Source organism: Anopheles moucheti, chromosome 2 (genome assembly GCF_943734755.1).
Source record: "Anopheles moucheti chromosome 2, idAnoMoucSN_F20_07, whole genome shotgun sequence".
NCBI lineage: Eukaryota > Metazoa > Arthropoda > Insecta > Diptera > Culicidae > Anopheles > Anopheles moucheti.
In genome coordinates, this window is record NC_069140.1 from 84,567,939 (window position 1) to 84,589,972 (window position 22,034).

Sequence of the window (22,034 nt, forward strand, 5' to 3'; positions counted from 1 at the left end):
GCGGGATTTTGGTGCTCCGAACCGTTCTGAAGCGGGACATTATGCGAAATAGTTTATTGAACAAACAACAGCGACATCGCTTCGGTTGCCTACGGAGCCGAAAGCGCAACGGTTCGCCGTGCCGTGGCCGTTGCTAAGGTAACCGGTTCCTTTTCGCAGTCCGCCCAAAGGAGCAGCTGAATGCTGGTGGCGCAAAATGCTTTCACTCGCCATAAACAACCCCCGCAACGTAGTACCGTACCTTGAGATGTGAATGGCGCGCACCCAAGGTGGTTCGTTGGGGTTACCGAAATTGCTATGCATGTATTTGTCACAGGAGTTACAAAAAAACAATTGATTGTTAGCCTTACTCTTCTCCTGTTGACATATTGCTGCGTGACTTTAAACCGATTTGGATGCGTTTTTCTTTCGCACGATCGTGTTTTGCGTAGTGTACAACATTTTAAGATTTCATTTTCTGTATTACTTTAACGTGGATTTAGTCTTCTCCCGGGAAATTTCATTCCCGGCATCGTTATATTTCGGTGTGTTTGGGTGTGTGTGTGTGTGTGTGTACAATTAAATAGTTAAAACGCTTATCTACTATTACACTAGATGGGAACCGATACGTTGGCATGGACCGAAACGGGGAGTGCGAATGTGCGAAGCTTTGCAAATGCATTGTAATTACATCTTTAGCTTCCCCGATTTCAAATCGACTCGAAATGCATTTTGCTACGTCCGCTCGAACGCCTATCGTCACTGGTTAACCGGAAACATCCAAAAACGTGTCGAGGGGGATGAAAATAGTACATTCAAAAACACGATTCTGTAACGACATTTTGCTGATGGAATCCTTCACCCTGTTGGCGTGTCCCTATGCAGCCCCTTCTGGATCGGGCTTGTTAGTGTGCGTTTCGTTTGTTACGTGTGTGAGTGTGTCACTAGGCTAATCGTGATCGTTTCGCACTATGTTAACAGGACTATCTTAATCATGTGATGTTTTTTTGCTTGTCTGTTGCTTTCTTAAACAATGATAACGATGAAGCTAAATTGCTAAACTGTCTAAATGCTTTAAATGAGCTCCACGTAGTTAGCGGGAAATAGCCCATAGGTACCGTCCGGTGCCAGCCCCTGCCACCAGCCCTCATCGATCTGATCGATGTGCGTGATGATATCGTCCGGATCGAAGCTGATCTCCGAATCGTCCGCTGCCTGATAATCGTACAATGCCCTCGCCCGGATCATGTTGTCCTCGTCGGACAGATCGATCGTTGCGTTCGGGTCGAAATACTGGCCAGCGGCCGCTTCGGGCACCTCCGGTGACACTACCGAACTTTCTTCCTCCGCTGCCAGCGCCGTGCCTGCCGCTGTTAGTCCCGGTGGCGTTTCAGCACCGTTCTGGAGCTCGCTCTCTAGCTCCGCCTTTAGCTCGTTGATAATACTGCGCTCTTCGAAGGATGCCGTCGGTGAGAATGGAGGGTCCGTTAGTTCCTGCGCTACCTCGGCTTGGATGTGCGTTGGGCTTAGCTGCGCAGTACTGTTAAGGAAGCGAGCCTTTGCACTGCTAACCTTTCCGCTCGCTTCGACCACCTGCTTGATTTCTCGCTCCCGTTCTGCTTTGTTCTGGTCGGATACTTGCCGAGCGTAGCTACGGTCGGGAGAAACAGGCGACACGCCAATTACACCGCCCGTGGCGCTTTCACGCTTTTCAAACTCGCGCTCCTCACGTCGACGTCGCTCCTTGAGAGTAGAGTGAAAAATATTGTTTAATGGGGATCATCCTTTTAAATTATCTTTGTCGTTGCTTATACGTACTTGCTCCAACAATACTGTTTCATTTAGCTTACGCTCGTACTCCGCCTGCAGCCGATGTTTTTCCTCCTCTTCTTCTTTGCGCCAAAACTCATCCCGCTCCGCCGGATTGATCTCCTTCGTAGGATTAACGCGACTGTAATTCGTACCGACCGGTTTGGGTGAATCTAAAATAACCAACGAGTAAACGGTTAATACAATATGTTCGTACATTGCTATACTCCTGCTGCTCGTTTGAATCATTCCCATACCGATCGCTTGTGAGTAATCTTTTACTTTGAAATCGTTCACCACCACCTTCTGTAGCTTTTCCAGTATGCGCGCTTCCTCGACATCGTCCTCGTTTGTCGCGTGCACCGTAATATGAGCACCGTGTAGCAGGGCCGTAACATCGCGCACATGTTTCGCACACGTTCCCTTCCGGGCGATTGGAGCACCTTCGCCCTGTTTGGGTGGGATAGTACAGTAAAGGTGGGAAAGAATTATTTGAACGTTTACTCACGCATGATAAGAGCCAGAAGCTGTACTATGTGTGATAAAAAGGAAACAACATTGACTCTTATCGCGATAAGCACATGGCCTGATAGAGCTATGTTTTCGCCCCAACATTTACTGCTAAAAACTGGTTTGAACAATCGGTTTGAAATATTGAATGGAGAACTTTGAATCAATTTGCTTACCTGCCAGTTAACGAAAACGAACTTGGCGATGCCCGTTTCACTGTTGTCCACTCTCAGGAAGGCGTACTGAATTTTGCCCGAGTTGAGTTCGGCAGCCAATTCCGAAATTCCATCCTCACCGGTTTCCTGCAGCTTTAGCACATTCGTCTGACCCTCGTACCCAAATAGTGCCCAGTTGGTGGCACATTTCCGGTCGCATACGGATTTCCACGCGCCAACCAAAACGTCCCGGTGCTTCTGCAAATCAACCGACATCTTCTCGCGCTAGTGCCCAGTCAGCAACTGCTTTCGAACCGGAGCCTACGGCAAATTCGTCCACACACTGCTGAGACTGTCGCTGGCACCAAGTCTGGGAGCGTTGACCCACTTTCACGCACGAGTGCGCCTTCGTCGTCACACCAATCACACCGAACCAAGTTGTGGGAGTGGATCTCTCGTGGCAGGTGGCAAAGCAGACGTTCAATGCACCATCATCATGCTGCAACCCACACCCACGGGCTTGTGCCGGCCGGAAATGCTCGATGACAAGACAATGCTAATTACCGAAAGCTTCCCCAAAGACACTACCGTACTTCTTCTTCCGTTCACCACGGTCCAAGACGTGTTCCCTTCGTGTGGGGCAGTGATTTCTAAAACTTTTAAACTGTGTTTTGAGTGAAAACCAAACTGTTTCACCAGCAAAACGTGCACTTTACGAATGAAACTGTCACTAAAATTACTATTTTCTCTATGGAGCTTACGCGAAAACGTGTGGAACTTGGACAAAACCACCGAGTGTGGTGTATCTTTCCTCAGACATTCCCGAAATTCTTCTTGTACACCGCGGTTCGTCTTTTTCGGGTGTTATTGGCTCGGGCATATTTTGGTCCGAGAACCACCAAAGAATGGAACAGATCAGGTGAGTCCATTGGCAGCTATCTCACTAACCCACTCAAACAACTTTTGAAGTTTCTGGGCAGCGTTCGCTATACAAACGAAATGGGGAGTTTTTTCAACGTAAAAGCAAATTTTTCGATACTGTAAATGATAGAATAATTAATTTACATTCAATATCGCATGTTTTATTTGTAAAAAGAACAGAAAATTGAGCAAAACGTGCAAAGCGCGCTAGACCATATTCATTCAAGATGGCGTACTGATTATTATTGTCCAACCTCGTGTATTTCAATGTCGCATGTCAGCAACTTCAAAACATGTGTTTTGCTTTCCTCTATTCATGCCTTTTTTGACGAAATCGTTGTTATTTAATCATTGTTTATCAGTTTCTTATAACGTGGGGTAATTTTTGTCTGTACAAACAGATTATTCTTTTATTTATTTCATTCAATCCTGTTCCTGTGCGTCAAGCCCAAACTCAAGCTGTAGTATTGAACCCCATGCTCTAGCCCACTGCTTTCCGCATCAACGTAATAACAACAACAGCAGCAACAACAAAAACTCCCCGAAATTCGATCTCGTTCTGCTACAACAGGAGCAAATGTTGTCAATCGAGAGCAAAGTGCGTGAAGACCAATAGAATAATCAAAATATAGCTGCAAGGTACCACCAGCGTACGGTAGCAACAACATCGGATTGGATTAATTGCTAACCCGCACGAGTTCCGCCGTTGTGGAGCAACAGGTTAGAGTAGCAGACGTTTTACACCAAACCACCGTGAAACCGTCCGACGAAGAAAAAAGAACGATCGCGATCATTCGCCAGTGAAGAAAGAAAGTATATTTCCGCGATCGATGTGATGCAAAGTATATGATGTAGGTTGTACAGTGTCGAGCAACAATGCAGCAAAGTGGCCAGTAACGTTGTGCTTTCCATGTTATGTTTATTTTCGATTCCGTCCTGAAGGAGACTGAGGCAGAAGCATTTCTCTGCAAGCGTAAAGTAATGATCGATCGAATGTTCAATGCGCTAATCCATCGTCGTCTATCGTGTGTTGCGTGGTTCGTTTTTCGTAGCGTAGCGATATTAATGTTTGTGTTAAGCTTGCGATCCTTATGAGTATTTTCCAACAAAAACAAAACTAAAGAAACATCCCATAAAAGGAAATCTATCATTCGCGTTCGCCGTTCTTCCTAGTTCGGGGTCCTTTGCAACTCATCGAAAATAACCCCCTGATAGTCCCATTAGAATCAAAAGCGAAGAAGGCTCCACTATAAAGAAAGGCGAAGAACGAAACAGAGACAAACCCTTCGTCCGTTGCACCTAACCGCACGTCCTTCTTTCCGAGCGTCTTCTCCAAAAACCACCCGTTCCAACTTCATCCGCTGCTTTCTTCGTCGTACGCGAAGTCGCGGAATCATTTAGGGGTGAGAGTCGCGGTGAACGCGAACAGGCGTTGGTTAAAGCGAAATAGACATCTCCGTCGTCCAGCTTCCGTGGGAGGAACAGAGATCGCCCGGAAAAACGAAGAAGACACACAGCGAACTCACCCCTCGCGTACTAACCGTGGCCCTTCGTTCAAAGAAGTGATACTGAAATGTGCCGTGTGTGACCACAAAATCAAAAAAGGTTGTGATTAATTCAACCTAAGCAAATAATTCTCCAGGCTGAACCTTACGCACCGGGTACAAAGATTAGGAACAAAGTGCCAAAAAACAAGAAAAAACAGCCCACCAATCTAGCAAGCTCGTGAAAGGTTTGCGTTTTGACAGTTCCTTTCTCATCGGGGCTCCCTTCTCATCTGGTGAGTTGTATTTGGGGCTCACAGAGTCTTCACGATCGTGTGTTCGCCCGCAATCGTTTGCGGGAACAGGAGCGGAACCAAATCCTGCTGGCAGGAAAACAACAAAAGCAATAGCTTAGTATTTATTTCGTACGATTTGGAGACGAACCGCGGCTAGCGCGAACGATTTGATAATCAATCTGCGAGCAGATTAACCGGGAGCTTGGACTCCCCCTCTAGTGACACGATCATCAGCCGTGGTACATTTCTTTCTGGCAAACCGGGCAGGGATCGCGATCCCGCAAACGCTGTCACGCTGAAAAAGTTAGTGCAAACCCGTCTCAAGATGATCCGTGATCCCGGTGGTACATCGCCAAACGAACATCAAGGTAAGGATTGTGAAGCAGGCTCTAGCGTACATTCGTCCTTTATTGGTTGTTTTCCACTTTCCGTTTTTAGATTCACCACCTTCACCTAAGTACGATCGAATATTGGGACGTCCACCACCTATGGATGAGACGGAAATACCGCTGGATATGACCGTCAGGAGGAAGGATTCATCCGATGGTCAGGGTTCGCCCACAGGGAACGATCAGTCGCGCGATGTACCGATCAATCTGAATGTGCGCCCGAGTGTCATAACAAAGGCACCGCCACCACCGATAAAGAAGCGCATTAGTCACATGCACACGAATGGTAATATATTCCCAGCAGCCCCAAAGGGAATGGGAGGCAAAACGTACCTTTAATGCACACTAATATAATACATTCTTTCACTACGACAGGTGAAATCGTGCTTAAGAGTAGTGTTAGGACGACTACCGCCACTACCACCGTCGAATCGGCACCGATCGTAAACGTTTCATCCACGTACTGTGATGTATCGATCGAGGAACATTTTCGCCGTTCGCTCGGTCCAACCTACAGCTCCATTTACGGTGACAAGCAACAGCTACAGCAGCTGCAACTGCAACAGCAGCAGTCGGCATCGGCACTGAATGCTTTGAACAACAATACCACCATTGGTGGGCAAGGATCGCCAGTGCATCATCATGCCACACAGCAAAAAGTGAATCCACTGCCGATACCGCTGCTGTTGCAGAAGCACACGATGGAAACGAACGACTCGTTGCCGCTGACCGGACCGGCAGTTGGTGCGGGTGGTGGTGGCGGTGGGATGCGGAATCACAGTAGCAGCAGTATTAGCTCCAGCTCGTCCGTCAGCTCGAACAGTAGCATATCCAGCAGCCTCAGCAACACTAGCGGCATTAGTAGCAGCAGCAGCAATAACAACATCAGTATCAGACCGATCGGCCCGATCGGTGGCGTCGGTGGAATACGTGTGGCCGCACCGGACACGATCGAGCTGAAGCTCTCGATTGACCCGGCACCGCCAGTACCGCTCGTTCCGGCTACCGTCCTGCCACCGTCGCCCGGTGCACCCTCATCGGCTGCCAGTGTGGCGATTGCGCTCACATCACCGAAACACCTGCATCAGCAACCACCACCGGCTATCTCGCCGGCCTCACTCACCACCACGATGTCTCTTTCGTCCTCGTCGCCATCTTCCTCGTTAGCATCTTCACCGGCTCCGTTTCTTGCAACGCAGCAGCAACAGAAAAGGCCCGACTCCGGCGAAGAGGTCGATGATCATTTCGCGAAAGCGCTCGGTGATACGTGGAAGAAAATTCAGGAGAGTAATATGAATTTGTGAGGTAACCATCATCAGATTAGGTAACTGCGGTAATCGATTTCGTGTTTTTTGAATACGAAAGCTGTGAAAAGGGGATTGAAACCTGTTGGACCATGCCATTCAAGTGAGCCCGGCCATGCGTGAGGTCATCATCCTACATTTGTTTCCTTTCTTTTATTTTCTTTTTATTATATGCTGTAGTTTACGGCCTGTGTTTTTAAAGCTAATTGTTAAGTTCCTTTTCTTGCTAAGGGTAAGCAAACCATTTTAATTTGTGATTTGATTAAGCGCGCCTAGCAATCGCAAAAACCGCGTCTGCTGTCGCCCAGGGATAACAGGGTTGGAGATTGACCAGCAACCAGAAAGAGATTGTACGAAGAAATTGTGTTAAATTGTATTTTTATCGCTTTCCTAAAAACTAAAAACACCCATTAGACGGAAAGGCAGTTGAGATAGATTTAAGCGAAAGATATAGAGAGAGAGTGTGAGCAGGAGTAAAAAAATACCCGAGTAGATTCGTTTAGTTGTGCACCACATACGCGTGTGCTGTATGTTTAATAGTTTGACTATTTCACGATCACTTTAAAATATTTACCCAACTGTGCGGGCATATGAGGAAAGGAGTCAATTGGTGCAATCGGAAGGAACACGCGTGCATACAGACGCACACACTCACATTTCATTGACTTGTTTAAAACGAGTGCATTTACTAATTTCTTCTTGTTGTGTTGTTTTATGTATACGTATGAAGAGCGATATATCGGCATTTCGTGTATGTAACATACACAGGTTCGAAAGCCCGATACATTTGGCTTGCTGAAACAAAATTCTTTTCCCTGAAGATGTTAAGGATGTAATCAGTGGGATTGTAAAAATGGAGCTGTGTATAAACTCACAACGCTCTGCGTAATGCAAGCATTTCACAGGGATTTGCGTTAACTCTTAAGGCACCAAAAGCCACTAAATCCGCTACAACATGCTCTAGGTAACATCTACGATTCTACGTAGAATCAATGATTTAAGGAGTCTCTACTGCTTTAAATACTTCGGTTAGACTATGTTGGATTCATTGCTGGTAAGACCCGAATAATAACTTCTATCCTTCACGCTTGAGTGTATAAACCAGCAATGTAGATAGATTGTGAAACTTGTTAAATCTTCAGACAAAATTTAATTGAAGCGCCTCCTGAGGTACAGAACAGGACCAACTCATGCATGTCACTGCACTAATTCTTCCACTTATGTTGCACTTTGCAAAGCAACTGTTTATAATGTGCATTTCCGTTTAGGGCTAAATAGGGGCTCACCTGTTTGTTCTCTTATTCGTTATTGTCGCTTTGTAGAAGAATCAGAGAGCCTATTTTAGATTGAATCGTTACAGATAGTTTCACACCTCAGAAGAGAACGAATATCACGTAGGGATAAACACAAAGAAGCTGTGGCCTTTAACAAGTAATGTTTTAATTTGCGTAAGTTGTACACGAAAGCGGTTTTCCGGTTCGCAACAACCGAACTGTTCCTGTAGTAAAACAAACAAAAGAAAAATGGCGGGGGAAAAGAACCCCCGTTGTTATAGGTACCGTATGCAAGTGTCCATTAATGCACTTTCTTTTTGTAGATGTAAACCATACCATAACGTTATCTGTGTAAAGGGAAAAAGTTTTTTAAAGTGAGAAGTACGCGTACGTCGTACTGGCCCCGCAGTGATATAGCAAACCTAACCGCAAAAACCGGACATACATGGAAGCATGATGTCAGCGTAATGGAATCAGAGGTTATTTTGTTGTCTGTAATGTAACACTTCCTCTGAAAATGCCTATTATATAGTAAGTTATCATGTGAACAGTGTGTTACTGTGCGTCCTGTTGATCACAGGACGACGGTCATACGTGTTACAGCGCGTAGTTGTAACAAAAAGGATGCGATCTCGAAAATCTTCCTTCCTTTGCTTTTGTATCGATTGGACGTATATAACTCCTATTGCGTGTGGGTGCGTGATGTTTTCTTAGTGACGTGCAATGGTGGAAAAAAGGATCCGTTTTCCCAAAACCAAAACGCCCTCACAATTCTTGTTTGCTTCGCTTCTGCCGTTTGTTGGTAAAGTAAAGCTTCCACGTTGCCGTTCCCTTCTGTCCGGGTACTGATTTCGAATGGTGCTAGAACGATTTCATATGCCATCTAAGCACCGATAGGAAGCCAGTGCCCGTTAGTGATTAATCTGTCACACACACACAAAATGCACTCACTGTTTTAATATGTAAACCGTTTTGATTGAGCTGTTCTGCATCAAAACCCCATCGCGCATTAAAACCAACAAAACATTTGCTGCAGCACACATTGCGCAAATGAGTTTTAGCAACATTATGTAGAGATTAAGCTGTGGTGCGATGTTTGAAGGTTTTTACGAACTAATAGAGCGAGGTTATGTACATGATTTCCACCCTTAAGGAGGCAAACAATGGGGGGGGGGGGGGGGGGGGGAGTATGTAATTGAATCAAAATTTTAATATGTTCGTGGCGTAAAGTTTGAAGAATCCTTGGTAAAATGGAACGCACACAGAAGTACACTGTTTTAACTATAGCGATGTAAGCTGAAACTGAAATCAAACTATATGTAACGTTATGACATTATTATTGCGACTTTGAGCGAAGATTTGTTTTAGAAAAAAAAACTATATTGAGTGATCTATAGGAATGGGCAGGAGATGATCCGCGTACGCGATCGACGAGTGGACGGTTTATAAGAGTAAAAGCAAAAGCACGATGATACATATTTTGTGATAAAGTATAAAGTGTACACTAACGGCAAAAATGTGTGTAGTCTTGTTTCCCGATGGTTTTTGGCGAAATAACGAACCGAACGTTCGAAGCTCGTACCGCTTGCTTCGATTCGCGTGTCTTTACTTTCAGTACGTTTGAATCGTGTGCTGCCAACCGTTAAACTTTTGACATCTCACGTTGTTTGTTGCGTTGTGGAAACTGTTTGTAAACCGTTTCGAAAAGGATTTTGTATTTTTACCTTTTTTGGAAGCTTTACAGTAAATTATCGCATATAATCACCTCGAAAGTTCTAGATATCAAATGCTCTAAGCAAAAGTTAATTCCAATGGTAGTGGCATACGATTCGAACAAGATGGCACACGAATAGAAGCAAGCTGCACAAAATTCCAACGTAGGTGAAAACAGTTCCTCCACGACATATTGCAACCACTATCACCACACTTTAAACTATTGAACGCACTCACTAGCTACTGATTATTGTTCAATGGATGCGATCACTTCCATCACCGTCCGAAAACTATTGCATCCCAATCCTGCAGGGACTTCTTTCACAAAACGGAACCACACGCGGGCACTCGGGCGGCCAAACGCTTACTGTGCCCTGCTAGTGTTCAAGTGAACGGTTTAAATCAACAAATCCTACCTACCGAGCCCGATGGCATCCTACTACCACCACCCGGGAGCGGGAGCCCTACCAGGTGTGCGGTTTTTTTTTATTATTTCCTTGGTGTGCGTTTGTGTGCCCCGATCGGTGACAAATCTAGAACGAAGTGCAACTATATTAACGGACACAGCAGGTAGGTGGCGCACAGGTGGATGACGTACGGTGGAGTCATCCGATACGATTGCCCGGTGCGTGCAACTGGTGCGAACATGGAGATCACACACTCTCGGCAACGGTTTGGAATTGTTGCGCAAAGCCGCTCCGGACGATCGTGTGGACGAAAACGGAGATCTGGATAACCTTTCATAGCTGTAAGCCAGGCATCGGCACCCAAACGCGATCGGCCCGGTCGGCTTTTTGTGTGAGGGTGCCACGATCCATGAAGGCATGAGCGTAAAGGGAACGGATCGTATTACTTCTAACCTCATGCCAGGATCTACCGCGCTCCCCAGTGTGCGACCCCAAAAAGCCACCGCAACCGAGTCACTGCTGTCTGGGGGGTTGTGTGCTGTGTAACTCTCCGGGCGGGAGCACCTTAGTGGGCATCGTTTTACCGCGTGATTCTAGTGTTTCTTTCTCCCGGTGGTGTGGAAAGTGCACCCGGTACACGACTGGCTGCACACATCGGCGCGTTGCGAGCGGATGCACTTGTTTCTCACGTGTAACGGAGACGCTAGCAAAACACCTGATCCGTAGCTACGTTGTTGTTGTCCGGACGTTGTTTGAGCACAATAGAGCAGCGAGCTTTGTGTATGAGCGAACGCACCATGAGACTGATAGCTTCCACCGAGTTTCGTATTTTGGGGTATCCCTCTCGAACCGGGTGTGTCCCGGTGAAACTGGGCTAGATTGTGGCTCTATGTCCGAGGATGATTACCCAAGCAAGTGCGCATCCTTTGGTGGGTGTGCGAATGTGTGTTGGCAGTCGTTTTCCTGCTGGATGGCGTAAGAAAAGGTAACGCACAATCTTAATTACACCTACGTGATATGGAATTCTGTCGTAATGCAGCCTCCACCAATGCTCAGTGGCATTTGCAAAATGTCACATCTTTATGATGTCTTCTGGAAATAGTAGAGAACTGTGACATGAACCCCGTGAGCTGGAAGAACTTTGAGAAAAACCTTTGATAACCTTTCTATGCCGGGCTTTGAATGTACCATTCTCGGAATCACAACAGAAACCTTGGAAACCAGTTGGAACTACGAGGAATCTTTGCCTTGACTTATTAAGAATTAAGAAATATTGAGTGTATAGTTTAGTAGTTTAATGTTCAACTATCTACCAATAGTAAAATAGCAGAGATACGCAAGATAATATGGAAGAAGTTTTCGGAACTTTTCATGTTTGAAATCCACAGCCGTAGGTAAATTGTTGATTAGCTCAGTCTCTTGATATGTTATACAGATCTTTGAGATGGGAGGAGTAGATCCCAGTTGGTGTTGGGTGAAACAGGTTCTGAATGAATCTCATCAGTTGTATACGATCTCCAAGATACAAGAACCGCCACTGCTCTAAGGATTCACGAGGTTTCCGAAAGTCTAATACTGATCTCAATGACTCCTCACTAAACATTCATATGAACGACTCTTGTGAAAAGATTCATTAAACATAAGATCCAAAATGGGCATATTTAACATCCCATTTTGAAATTAAACCATCAACGAAAAGCTGGTCCAAGGCCATACCTGAGCGCTTCTAGAATCATTCATAAAATTATATTTTTCCAATTACTCCACAAAGGCCAGCATGCTTCTCGATGGAAAGTAACTAGGTTCGTAATCCTATTATGCATTTCCCTGTGCACTGATACGCTTTGCGGATAAAAAGAGAAAACTAATCCTTGCAGGGCTGTTCTACCTTGAGAGTTAGAAACTTCCAGTTCCGGAGCCCATTCATGGCACAAGAATTGCCTACCGTTCCGTGTCTACCTTTAGTTCGGTTGGGTTAATTTAATTTCCTCCAGCTCCCGCTTACACGAGCGCCATCCGCACTCGTGTATCAATCAACCGGAACGACTAGAACGAACAAATAGCAATTTTCCACCCAGCCCAGCTGGTAATGCGGGGCTACTGCGGCATCCTCTCAACCCATTGAGCCAACACCGAGACGAGACAATTGATGAATTAAACTTCCCATTTGCTGTGCCCCCGATGTGTGCGCCCTGGGCGCTCCTGCCATAACGCATGCGAACTTGCCGATATCGCCCGACACGACGGAAGTGGAAGCTGTCCTTGCCTCCGTGCCGCAGAGGTGGTGGAGCAGTTGGTAGCGGCCTGGTCCGGTTACCCAACGAGCGCTAGTATTGCAGCAAGGACGTCCAGGCATGCAGGACCTGCTCTAGTGCAGTTCTCGGTGCTGCAGCAAGCTTCCTCCGTCTCCGTGCTGGTGCTCCATACCGTGCCGATAGGCGCTCCCCCCAAAACCGACCACACCGATGAAACAACGGGGTCGAATTCCATGAATGAATCCGAAAAACGACACAAGCTCATGAGCCAACTCTGTCTCTCTTGCGCTCTCCCGCTCGTTCGGCCGTTTTACGCTTTGTCGCACTCGTGGTTTGTTGGGCTGGGCGAAAGAATTCGTCCTTCAAGGTCTCGCGGATGTCGCTCGCCAAACGGGGTAGTGGTCCGTGGTAATGGGAGACGGGCGGCGATCCAGCAATGTTTATCCCTTGTCATCCCTGTGCCTGCTGCCGTTTTGCATGGGAAAGCGGGGGGGGGGGGGGGGATAAGGGAGGCCACATGGCGGGACGGTCGGGTCGGGTTCGCTCGATGTTTGTTTGCGCGCATGTGCGTACCAAATCGAGGCGACGGTGTGAAAGCTGGCTGGTTCTGTTTTAGTTCCCATTTCACTTCTTCGGAGGCTGCAAGTATCCGACAACCAGCAATAATTCTCCATCACGGCCGGGCCTGGTACCTGACACATGCGACTGTGTTTTGTGCGAGTGTGTTCTGTTTTGGGTGGGGGGGGATGGGAGGGAGGCTTCAAAAGTTGCATCAGGACATTCGGGAACAGTGTTATGTTGGAAACGACAACTCGCAACCATTCAGGACGGTGTTGGACGTGTTTGGTGCTAGCTGTGTCCGATAGAATATGTGTGTTCTTTTTTGTTCGCTTCGCCGTGTGGCAATTGTTGTGCAAGGACACGGACGCTGTAACAGGAGCTGCTGGTAGTTTGGTTCTTTTAATCCCCCGAGAGTTCCCAGTTCCTACAGAGTGCTATTTACAATTGCTATACTCGTGTGCAAAACATCGAGCACCTGATGAAGTGTGTCTATTATCAGCAATAGCTGTGCGGGAAAAAGTGATTAAGCTAAAAAAAAACAGCAGTACTTAAAGACAATACGCCTACCACTGGTGGTCGAGTTCCTTGGATGTGTGTTCTTCGCAAAACCGTCCCACCATCCTTGCAATCCTACGCATAATCGGCACGCAATGCTTCCAACTTGACGTCAATAATCGACCTGTGCGTGGGATCAACACGGATTTTGTTCGGGGTCGTCTACATCAAACAGCATCCGATGGCGCCCTCGCAGGGATGTCTCTTTACCGAGAAAACAGAACGTTGTGGACGCCGCCTTGCTTGGTACGCCGTTTTCAAGAACGCCCTCTCATTCGCACGTCATTGCTTACGCATGCTGGCCGCACAGGCCGTGTGGGTGATGCAGAACCCGACTTACTGACGACGGCGGCGATGTGCGAAATTCATTATCCTTTTCGAAGGCGGGCGGCTTCTTCTTTTTTTTTTGGGTGGGAGGACACTATTTACTTGCCCGCACCTTTCGATATGCCGAACCCACCCGTGTGTGCACGCACACACAGTCGTACGGGCCGAGCTTTCGAGAGCATCCTTCAAAAACACACGCCTTCGCACATGAGTTCGGGCGTCGGATCGCATTCCTAGAAAAAGGATTTACGCAATCCAATTCCTCCCATGGTTAGTTCTAAAAACGCGCGACCCAAGCGAGGCCCTAGGGTACACGTGGGTAACTGGGCTGACGACCGATAGCGTCTGGAGGCGTTGAAGGGCGTACATCTTCTCTTTTCGTCATTGGCGCACCGTGCTGCCGATAAGACATTTTTTTGGAGCGTTCAGTTGTAATTTGAAAACGGAGACCGCACCTTGTTTCAGCTGCATTGTAGCGCGGGATGTACTAAGTCTGGAGATTTATGTAAAGGAGTAGAAACCGTGTTAAGTATGTTACAAAAATGAAATGGAAGTTCTGTGGATGTTTCGCTGAATATAAACTCAAGTGAAAGTATGTTGATTAGTGACTTGGAATTGGTTTGCAGTAATTAACATTTTCCGTTGTTTAATGGCCTCAAAATCGGACCTCAATCGGTATCCACGTGCTCACAAAAATCCTTGGAATTGCTGTATTTACCTTTCTATGGTGATTTTAAACAGATTTTTTTAATTTTCCAACTGACAATTCCTGCTGTCAAAAGCCCCGAAGCGGTAATCAACTGTCACTAGATTAGGACACAGCTACACGACACTTTGCTAAATTGTAGAATAATCAGGATGGGAATAACAGATATAATAGCTATACAACAGTGAGCGTAGGGTTTATAATTTAAATTTCTGCTTGTTGAAACGCAGTACCAGACGGCGAGTTCAATAACACGAACGAAACAAAAAAAAAAGATAAATATCATCAAATTTCCTGAATCGTGTAAACGGTGCTTTACAAGCATTCGTATTTGTGTTGTTTTTCCTTTTTCAATACAAGACAAATCTTATGCAGTGAGTGGCACAGATTACAGGAAAATGGAAATCAAACCACTTTTATCAAGGTTCTCTAGAATTCTTGTGCAAATAAGAAAAACTCGAAACAAAATGACACGGATTCCAAGTACCAAGAGTACTGGAGTGCACGCTTTAAACCGTTCACGGTAAGGGTGTGTGCGTGTGGAGCTGTTTGCATGGGATGTGTGCGTGTGAGTGCGTGCGATTGGTTTCGAAGTGATTCAAAACACAACACCCGTTTGTTTCATCTTCGCGTACATCTTTTCATTCATTCTTGTTTCACGCTTCCTTCGCCGAAGGTGGCACAACGCTCGCGCGTAGCAAAATGCGTTTATGACCGGTTCTTCCGTTTCTTCGCGTTCCTTTTTCCAGTGCGGTTTGGTGTAAGTGTGTTTTTTTCCTCCGTGGCGGAATTTTTGGTGCAAATATTTGTTGGCAGTGTTTCATCAATCAAGCGGTGGTGAGCAAAGTGCTAGGTGTAAGTGGAAATTTTGTTACCGAGATGGACAGCAGAAACTTTAGCAGCACTCGGCAAAGGCGAAACAAGCGTTGCATTCCATACCCAGCGACAAGGTTCCGGTTCGAAGCTTTCTCAATATTTCATTGTTTTTTCGCTGCCGTATCAACTGGTGTAGTTGCGTGATTGTGTGTGAGAGAGCGTGTGGTTGTATGGGAATGTGTATAGACGCGCGCGATTGTGAATGGTTAGCAAGAGGGAAGCAACACAGTGGTGAAGCAAAACAATCAGAACCTTTCCAAAAAGCCAGTTTGCTGAAGTAACACTCGGAACCATTATGTCCTCCTAATGTGGGCAACGTGAAACACTAGAAATGAAACATTTACGCCAACCTGAAGCATAGATGAAACAAATATAACCCCCGCGTTCATTACGGGGTGGCACAATGTAGAGCAGACTCGGAGAGGTGGAGAAGGAAGAAGAGAAAGTGGACGCGAGAAGGAAGCATTGAATTGAAAACAATTTCGTGCAATTGTTTGCAACACACAAACGCGAAACGAATCAAGTCACACGCATTAAAAACGTTTTTCTCTCTCTCTCTCTCTCTCTCTTCCTCCTTCCTATTTGGTTTCCTTCACTTCTTTTCCCTCTTTCCCTTGTTCCGTTTATACATGTGGTGGTGGTGGTGGTTCTCACTCATGTCATCGGTCATCGCCAGGAATGAGCAGTTGATGAGGATGATGAGATGAGCAAAGTTTGATCGTGCTCACTCGCATGAGAAAAATGATCCAACACACATTTAGTTTGCGTATGTGTTTGTACGGTGCATTTGTGCAACGGTGCGCGACTCTCGATCGTGACGAGGGAAACGTTGCGCTGACTGTCATTGGTGACGTCATCAGCTCCCCCCAAAACCGTTGTGGTTCATTCATGCTTTTTGCTAATCATTATCTCGTTATCGCACCCTCTCTCTCCTCAGCTCCGCCTCCCTGTGTGTTTTACTTTTAATTAACACACACGTACGTGGGCGTATAAAAATAAGTTTTTCTTCCATTTCTACTTAAAGTGATTCAAAACGAATGATCGACGTGGTTGTGTAGTGAAAACAGAATACTGAATGTTATTTTCCCTTTTAAGAAAGTGAGTGAGAAATGTTCCGCTTTGAATCGTATCTGTGCGTACTGCGATAGAAGTTGCATGCTGTCCTGGTGCAGCGCATCAACAGCAAAAGGTAAACAAACAAAGTGTCAAAAGTGCGATAAGCGATAATACAAAGTCGAAGGTACCGGGAGCACGAGGACCGGCAAACTTGATAGGCAACGACGAAGACAGGCAGAGGCTTTCCAGTCCAACATCATCCGCACGTACACACACACGATGCCCGATCACGATATAGAGATGATAACGAGCGAGCAGCTGCATGCGGCACTGCGCAAGTCGCAGAAGCATTTCATCATACTGGACTGCCGCAGCTCGCACGAGTACACGGAAAGCCACATCCGGACGGCGGTTAACTTCTCCATACCGTCGATCATGCTGCGCCGGTTTGCGGCCGGCAAGATCGACATCACGTCCACGATCAAGTGCCGCGATCTGAAGGAGCGCATCCTGTCCTGCTACAAGGAGAGCACCTTCGTGCTGTACAACAACAGCAACGAACCGGTCGGTGACGGTGGCGGTGGGCGCGAAGATCTCGCCCTGCTAACCGGCGGCGGATGTTCCGGCCTAATATCGACAACAACGGCAACGGCCGCCGGCGGTAACGATACCACTATTAATGTGCTGCACCGCAAGCTCAAGCAAGATGGCTGCCGGGTGGTCTGTCTCGAAGGTAAGCTAACGCACTCCATTAACCACCGTTCTGACGCGTTCATGTACTTTTAGATTTTGAAATCTTTACTGCCCTCCGGATTAGTGTGTACGTAACAAAGCGAACCCGTATGCGCAGGTCCGTGTGTCCGGATCGGATATTTAGCTGCTGAAAGCATTTCATGTCCGGCCGCGCGTTATGAATCACGCGGCGCTTTGTATAGCGAGAGCGAGAGATGTGATCACTGGTGCTGGTTCATCAGGGTTGCGCATCTTCGTCAGATGCCTAAAGGCCTCGAATGACTCGTGAAACATTGGGGGGGAGGTTTCGATTAGTCACCGTTGAAAGCATACTGATGGAATGTTTTGAACAACACAACCCCCATTTCTTGTTGGGGTCGTGTTCCGAAAGTCGAAAAAGTCGTAAATATCGCGGATATGTATGATATCCGTGCCCAGTTTCGTTGAAAGCCCGTGCAACGATTTAAATCATCACATTACATTGTGATTACCCAGGCAGAGACACAGCAGCAGTATCTTCTGCCGTGCATCATCGGGCTGTGTAAAGTAAACGCATCGGAATTTCCATTGGGTCAACAAATTAAAACAAAGCACACGCAAAGCGTCCGCTTCACACGGCGTGGCGGGCCCAGTGCTCGTACGGAGAACATTCCAAAGTGATCGTTAAAGCGAATGTAAACGGTGCAGCAGTAGCGGACCAGAAAAGGGCCACCGATGATTTTATGGTTTCTGTCTTCCTTTCTTCGCTCGTATCGGTTTCCGCGTGTCGGGTTTTGTGTGGGATAGGTCGACACCACGACGCCACGACGTGGTTTCCGCAGCGCACGAGTCACACTGCAGGCCGACGGTTACGCTACACACCGGTGACGGTGAGGTTTGACGAGCGATACGCGCAAACGTTTCCCGTTTAACGTTCCGCCGGAAACGGGTCGCTCTGGCGTTTGTATATTCAATCGTCATCTTCGCGCGGGACACGAATTGTCGTTTCCTTCCAGTGCAACGACGAAAGGGCAGGTATTTCCGTCTTTGCCATGTGGATCGGAAGAACACTTCCTTCCGATGTTGGATTTTGTTTTTATTTTATTTCTTTTGAGGGGTCGTTTGGCCGTATCACAGAAGACATATACAAAATAAAAAAACATGTGTTGGTTGTTCGGCTCTTTTGTCTTTTTCGACCGGAAAACAATTTTGTTTTGTTTCGCACATCTTCATCCTTATTCGAATCTATCGTACAATGTTGCATGTTTTTTTTTGCTTGTGCGGTTTTATAGCGCGGTTGGGACACATGTTCAGGTAGTCTACAAGACAAAATTATTACAGAGAATGACGAAGATCCAAATATGTCGAATTTTATTGTATCTCAACTGATGGTACAATGTCGTTTGGACTTCGACTTTTTTATTGACTTATAATGCATTAGGTGACAATACAATTCATTGTGTGAACGAATAGCTTTGAATCTCCATTCTGAAGATTTCTGAGGATGTGTAAATGTACGGAAATTCATGGATTTTTTATGGATTCACGAATCTAAGAAGTGTCTTGAATATTTTAAGAGTCGACAGAATCATGAAACTAAACGAATCTTTGAACGGAACAAATAGCCCTATTCTGAATATTTCATTTAACTTTGAGGATTTATTAATCTTTGCGTATCTTTGGGGATTCCGGAATCTAAAAAGAGTTATTAATATTTTGATAGTCGACTTCTGATTCGCTCAAACGAATGACTCTTTTCAGACGACTCGATAGACACAACGCTAGGTCGGTTACAAAGATTCGTACCGTGTACTCGCCTCAGTTAGGTACGAGATACAATGAATTTCGTGCTTTATTCGTGTATAAAGGTATTGTACATAGGCTATCTAGCTATTTTGCGTACTATTCAAACCAGAAAAGCAGACAACCGGATGCTGAAGCGCTAGAATAAATTGCTACACTACCTTATTGCCATCGGTTAGCGATGGTTGACATATGAGTTGAACTTTGCAATCAATGAATCGGTAGCGCAAAAAAGTGGTGGAGAACACTACAATCTAGCAACCACTTTGAATGTGCTTTAGCTCTTGGTTCAATTCAGCTCCCCTCCCTCCTTCCCTCGCTCCCCGTTTCTCACCGTTTTCATTCACACACAAACGCGCAAACCGTTTTTCATTCATACACGGCCTGCTAGGCTGTCGTCCGCTTGTGCACACCATTCATTTCGCCAGTTGCGTGCGCGGGTTTGCGCTTCCCATTCATGTTGCTCGCCGCGATCCATTGTACGAGTAAAACAGAAAAAAAAACAGAAAAAAAACCCCCTTCATCAACTCGATACGTATGGGAATTTTGTGTGTGTGTGTGTGTGTGTGTGTGTGTAGGAAAAGCAAAAGGAAAGTAAGCGAAACGAAAAAACAGAAACAAGAGGGAAGCAAAATCATTTGCGATCGAGCAAAAACAAAAAAAACGGAAGAATTCCCATTCTGTTTTTGGGTGGAGTGCGAGGGGGGGGGGGGGGGGGGAATGTCACCTTAAAGGGAAAGGGGTGCGTGGAAAAACGCGCGGGTAAAGCGGTTCCGTTACGTCCCCATCTTACGCAGTCCAGCCCAAGCAGAGGGCTGTTACGTTACGAATCGTTTCGGTTCAAGTGGAGTCTTTCATGTTCGCTTCCTTCGCTGCATGCATGTGTGTGTGTGTGTGTGTGATTGTGCGTTGGTAGCCGTCTTCTTCTTGTTCTTCTTTTCGGGTTGTCATTTTTCGAATTCCCCGGTTTCGTTCGGTGCACTTTTTCGCCCACCTTTTTTTTTGTGCAACCGAACACAACCACCCATTTTGCGCGCTTACGTGCACCCGCGACATTGGTGGGAAGGGAAGGAACAGAAAGGGCACACGAGGGGGTGCTGTTGAAGCAACAAAAGAAGCAAAAAAAAAACGCATACCGGTGGGGTTGTCCAGCGAAGCGTAATCGTAACCTAGGTGGAAGGGGTTGCAAATAGGGGTTGGGAGGGGGAATGAGGTTAATGGCAAGGGCGGGAAACGGATGCAAAGTGGATTGGTAGTTGTATGTGTGTGTGTGTGTGTGTGTGTGTGTGTGTGTGTGTGTGGGGAGGGGTGGGGGCAACAAGAGCAACAAAAAAGACACACGACGGAATGATCAGGGGTTATGAATGGAGTTACACGAATGGAACTATAGTAGGGAGGGGTGAGAATCTTGCCAACGGAAAGAAAGGAGGCTGGTGGTGTGAAGAAATGATTACAACAGAGCCCATACACATGCACAAACACACACACCACACACCAACAACCGACTGGCACTGGCTCACATGCATCGATGCGAGAGACACATAATAAGTCATTCATAAATATTCAAAGCAACCGTCCGCAATACTCCATCCCCATTACAACCGAACTCCCCCCTTCCCTCATCCCTGTTCTGGTTCGAGTGCCTTCCTTTTTGCCACCCGGCGATCAACCCTCCCACCTCACGATCGGTTTGTGTACGTTGCTTGTACAACTTGCAAAAGAAGGGAAACCACACTCCGCACGTACCTCGGCACGCTCAAGGTATTGTTTATGGACACCGGTAAATTTATGGAAAAAGAAAAACAAAAAATACCGAACGTAGACGGTATTTGAGCAAAAAAAAAACACCACAATCTTTCGACTTAAGTTTAAAGGAAAACCCACGCAGAAGACAAAACCTACCCGCGCACATCTTTGCGGTCTTTACAATGGGGGCTGAGGGGCCACTGGAGTTGAATAAAAAAAAAAAAAAAAAACAACCAAACAAACTAAAAAATCCATCAGGTACATCGTCACGGCCTACTAAAAATGTGTATCATCGTGTCGCGTCGCGTTCCCGCGTCTCTTCTGCGATCGTGGGTTTTCTTTTCTATTCGAACATTTTGGTACTGTCAAAACAATGCAAACCATTGGATACGCGGTGCCGAACTGTATGTTCACTTTGCACAACTTTGGTCGAGTTTTCGATGGATACCGTTCTATTTTGTTGGAAAGAGAGAAAAATGTAGCTATTGCATTTCGTGGGAGGAAAATCAGAGCATAACTTGTGCATAATTGGAATATGTATGATGTTACAGGGTTTTACAATGCATAGAATTAGTAAGTCTCCAACTTACTGAATGTGCACAAACGTAAAGATAAACAGGAAGATTGATAGTGAAACACAAAAAGAACTTCGAACTGAATCGCAGAAAACTGGATATGGAATCGCGTGCACAATTTAGTGAATGCCAAATCGGCCTGTTTACGTACAGACGGTTTCAAGAATTGAAATACAAAATGGCAGTTGGAAACTAATCAAATGTATTTATCATAATTAAACATAATTTTTATTTGTTTAAACAAACGCACTTTGTTCAAACTGTCGTAAATGTTTGATAGTTAAACCTCAACTCTTGAATCCGCCTATACGTAAACAGGCCTATTTGACATTCGCCAAATTGGGCACGTAATTCCATATTCAGTGTTTACTATTCAGTAAAGTTATTTCTGTTTCACTCAGCCTTTTTGTGTTTCACTATCGAAGCTAGGCGCCGGTCCCACACGACAGAATTGCGACAAAATGCCATACGGGATCGTTCCCTCGTTGCAAGACCTGACTATTCGGGTACGTTAGGTATGGTAGGGTAATGTAAGTAGGGTTTTTTTTATTATGTTTGGAAATTAAAAAAATTAAAAAGAAATCAGTTCTTTGGACGCTTAAATGGTCCGTAAAAGTTTGAG

General features: G+C 46.0%; 3 protein-coding genes across 4 annotated transcripts in view; 2 read left to right on the plus strand and 1 right to left on the minus strand.

The window, feature by feature from the left end:
* Positions 1-477: 477 nt before the first annotated feature.
* LOC128310457 (drebrin-like protein B) lies at positions 478-3,332 on the minus strand. The gene is made up of 4 exons (XM_053047102.1): positions 2,475-3,332; positions 2,046-2,238; positions 1,798-1,961; positions 478-1,722 (listed from the first exon to the last, which is right to left on the minus strand). Exons 1-4 carry the CDS (start codon positions 2,727-2,729, stop codon positions 1,054-1,056), a joined length of 1,281 nt encoding a protein of 426 aa, XP_052903062.1. The 5' UTR covers positions 2,730-3,332; the 3' UTR covers positions 478-1,053.
* A 638-nt stretch (positions 3,333-3,970) lies between these two features.
* On the plus strand, positions 3,971-9,293 carry LOC128306443 (probable serine/threonine-protein kinase nek3). Its single transcript, XM_053043966.1, has 3 exons — positions 3,971-5,522; positions 5,593-5,829; positions 5,919-9,293. The coding sequence occupies exons 1-3, from the start codon at positions 5,480-5,482 to the stop codon at positions 6,845-6,847; spliced, it is 1,209 nt and encodes a 402-aa protein (XP_052899926.1). The 5' UTR covers positions 3,971-5,479; the 3' UTR covers positions 6,848-9,293.
* A 7,340-nt stretch (positions 9,294-16,633) lies between these two features.
* LOC128310200 (dual specificity protein phosphatase Mpk3) overlaps positions 16,634-22,034 on the plus strand; it is a 28,092-nt gene continuing 22,691 nt past the window's right edge. For both annotated transcript variants that reach the window (XM_053046783.1, XM_053046784.1), the window contains exon 1: positions 16,634-17,310. In XM_053046783.1, the coding sequence (XP_052902743.1) occupies positions 16,857-17,310 (454 nt within the window). In that variant the 5' untranslated portion in view covers positions 16,634-16,856. The remainder of the gene's footprint in view (positions 17,311-22,034) is intronic.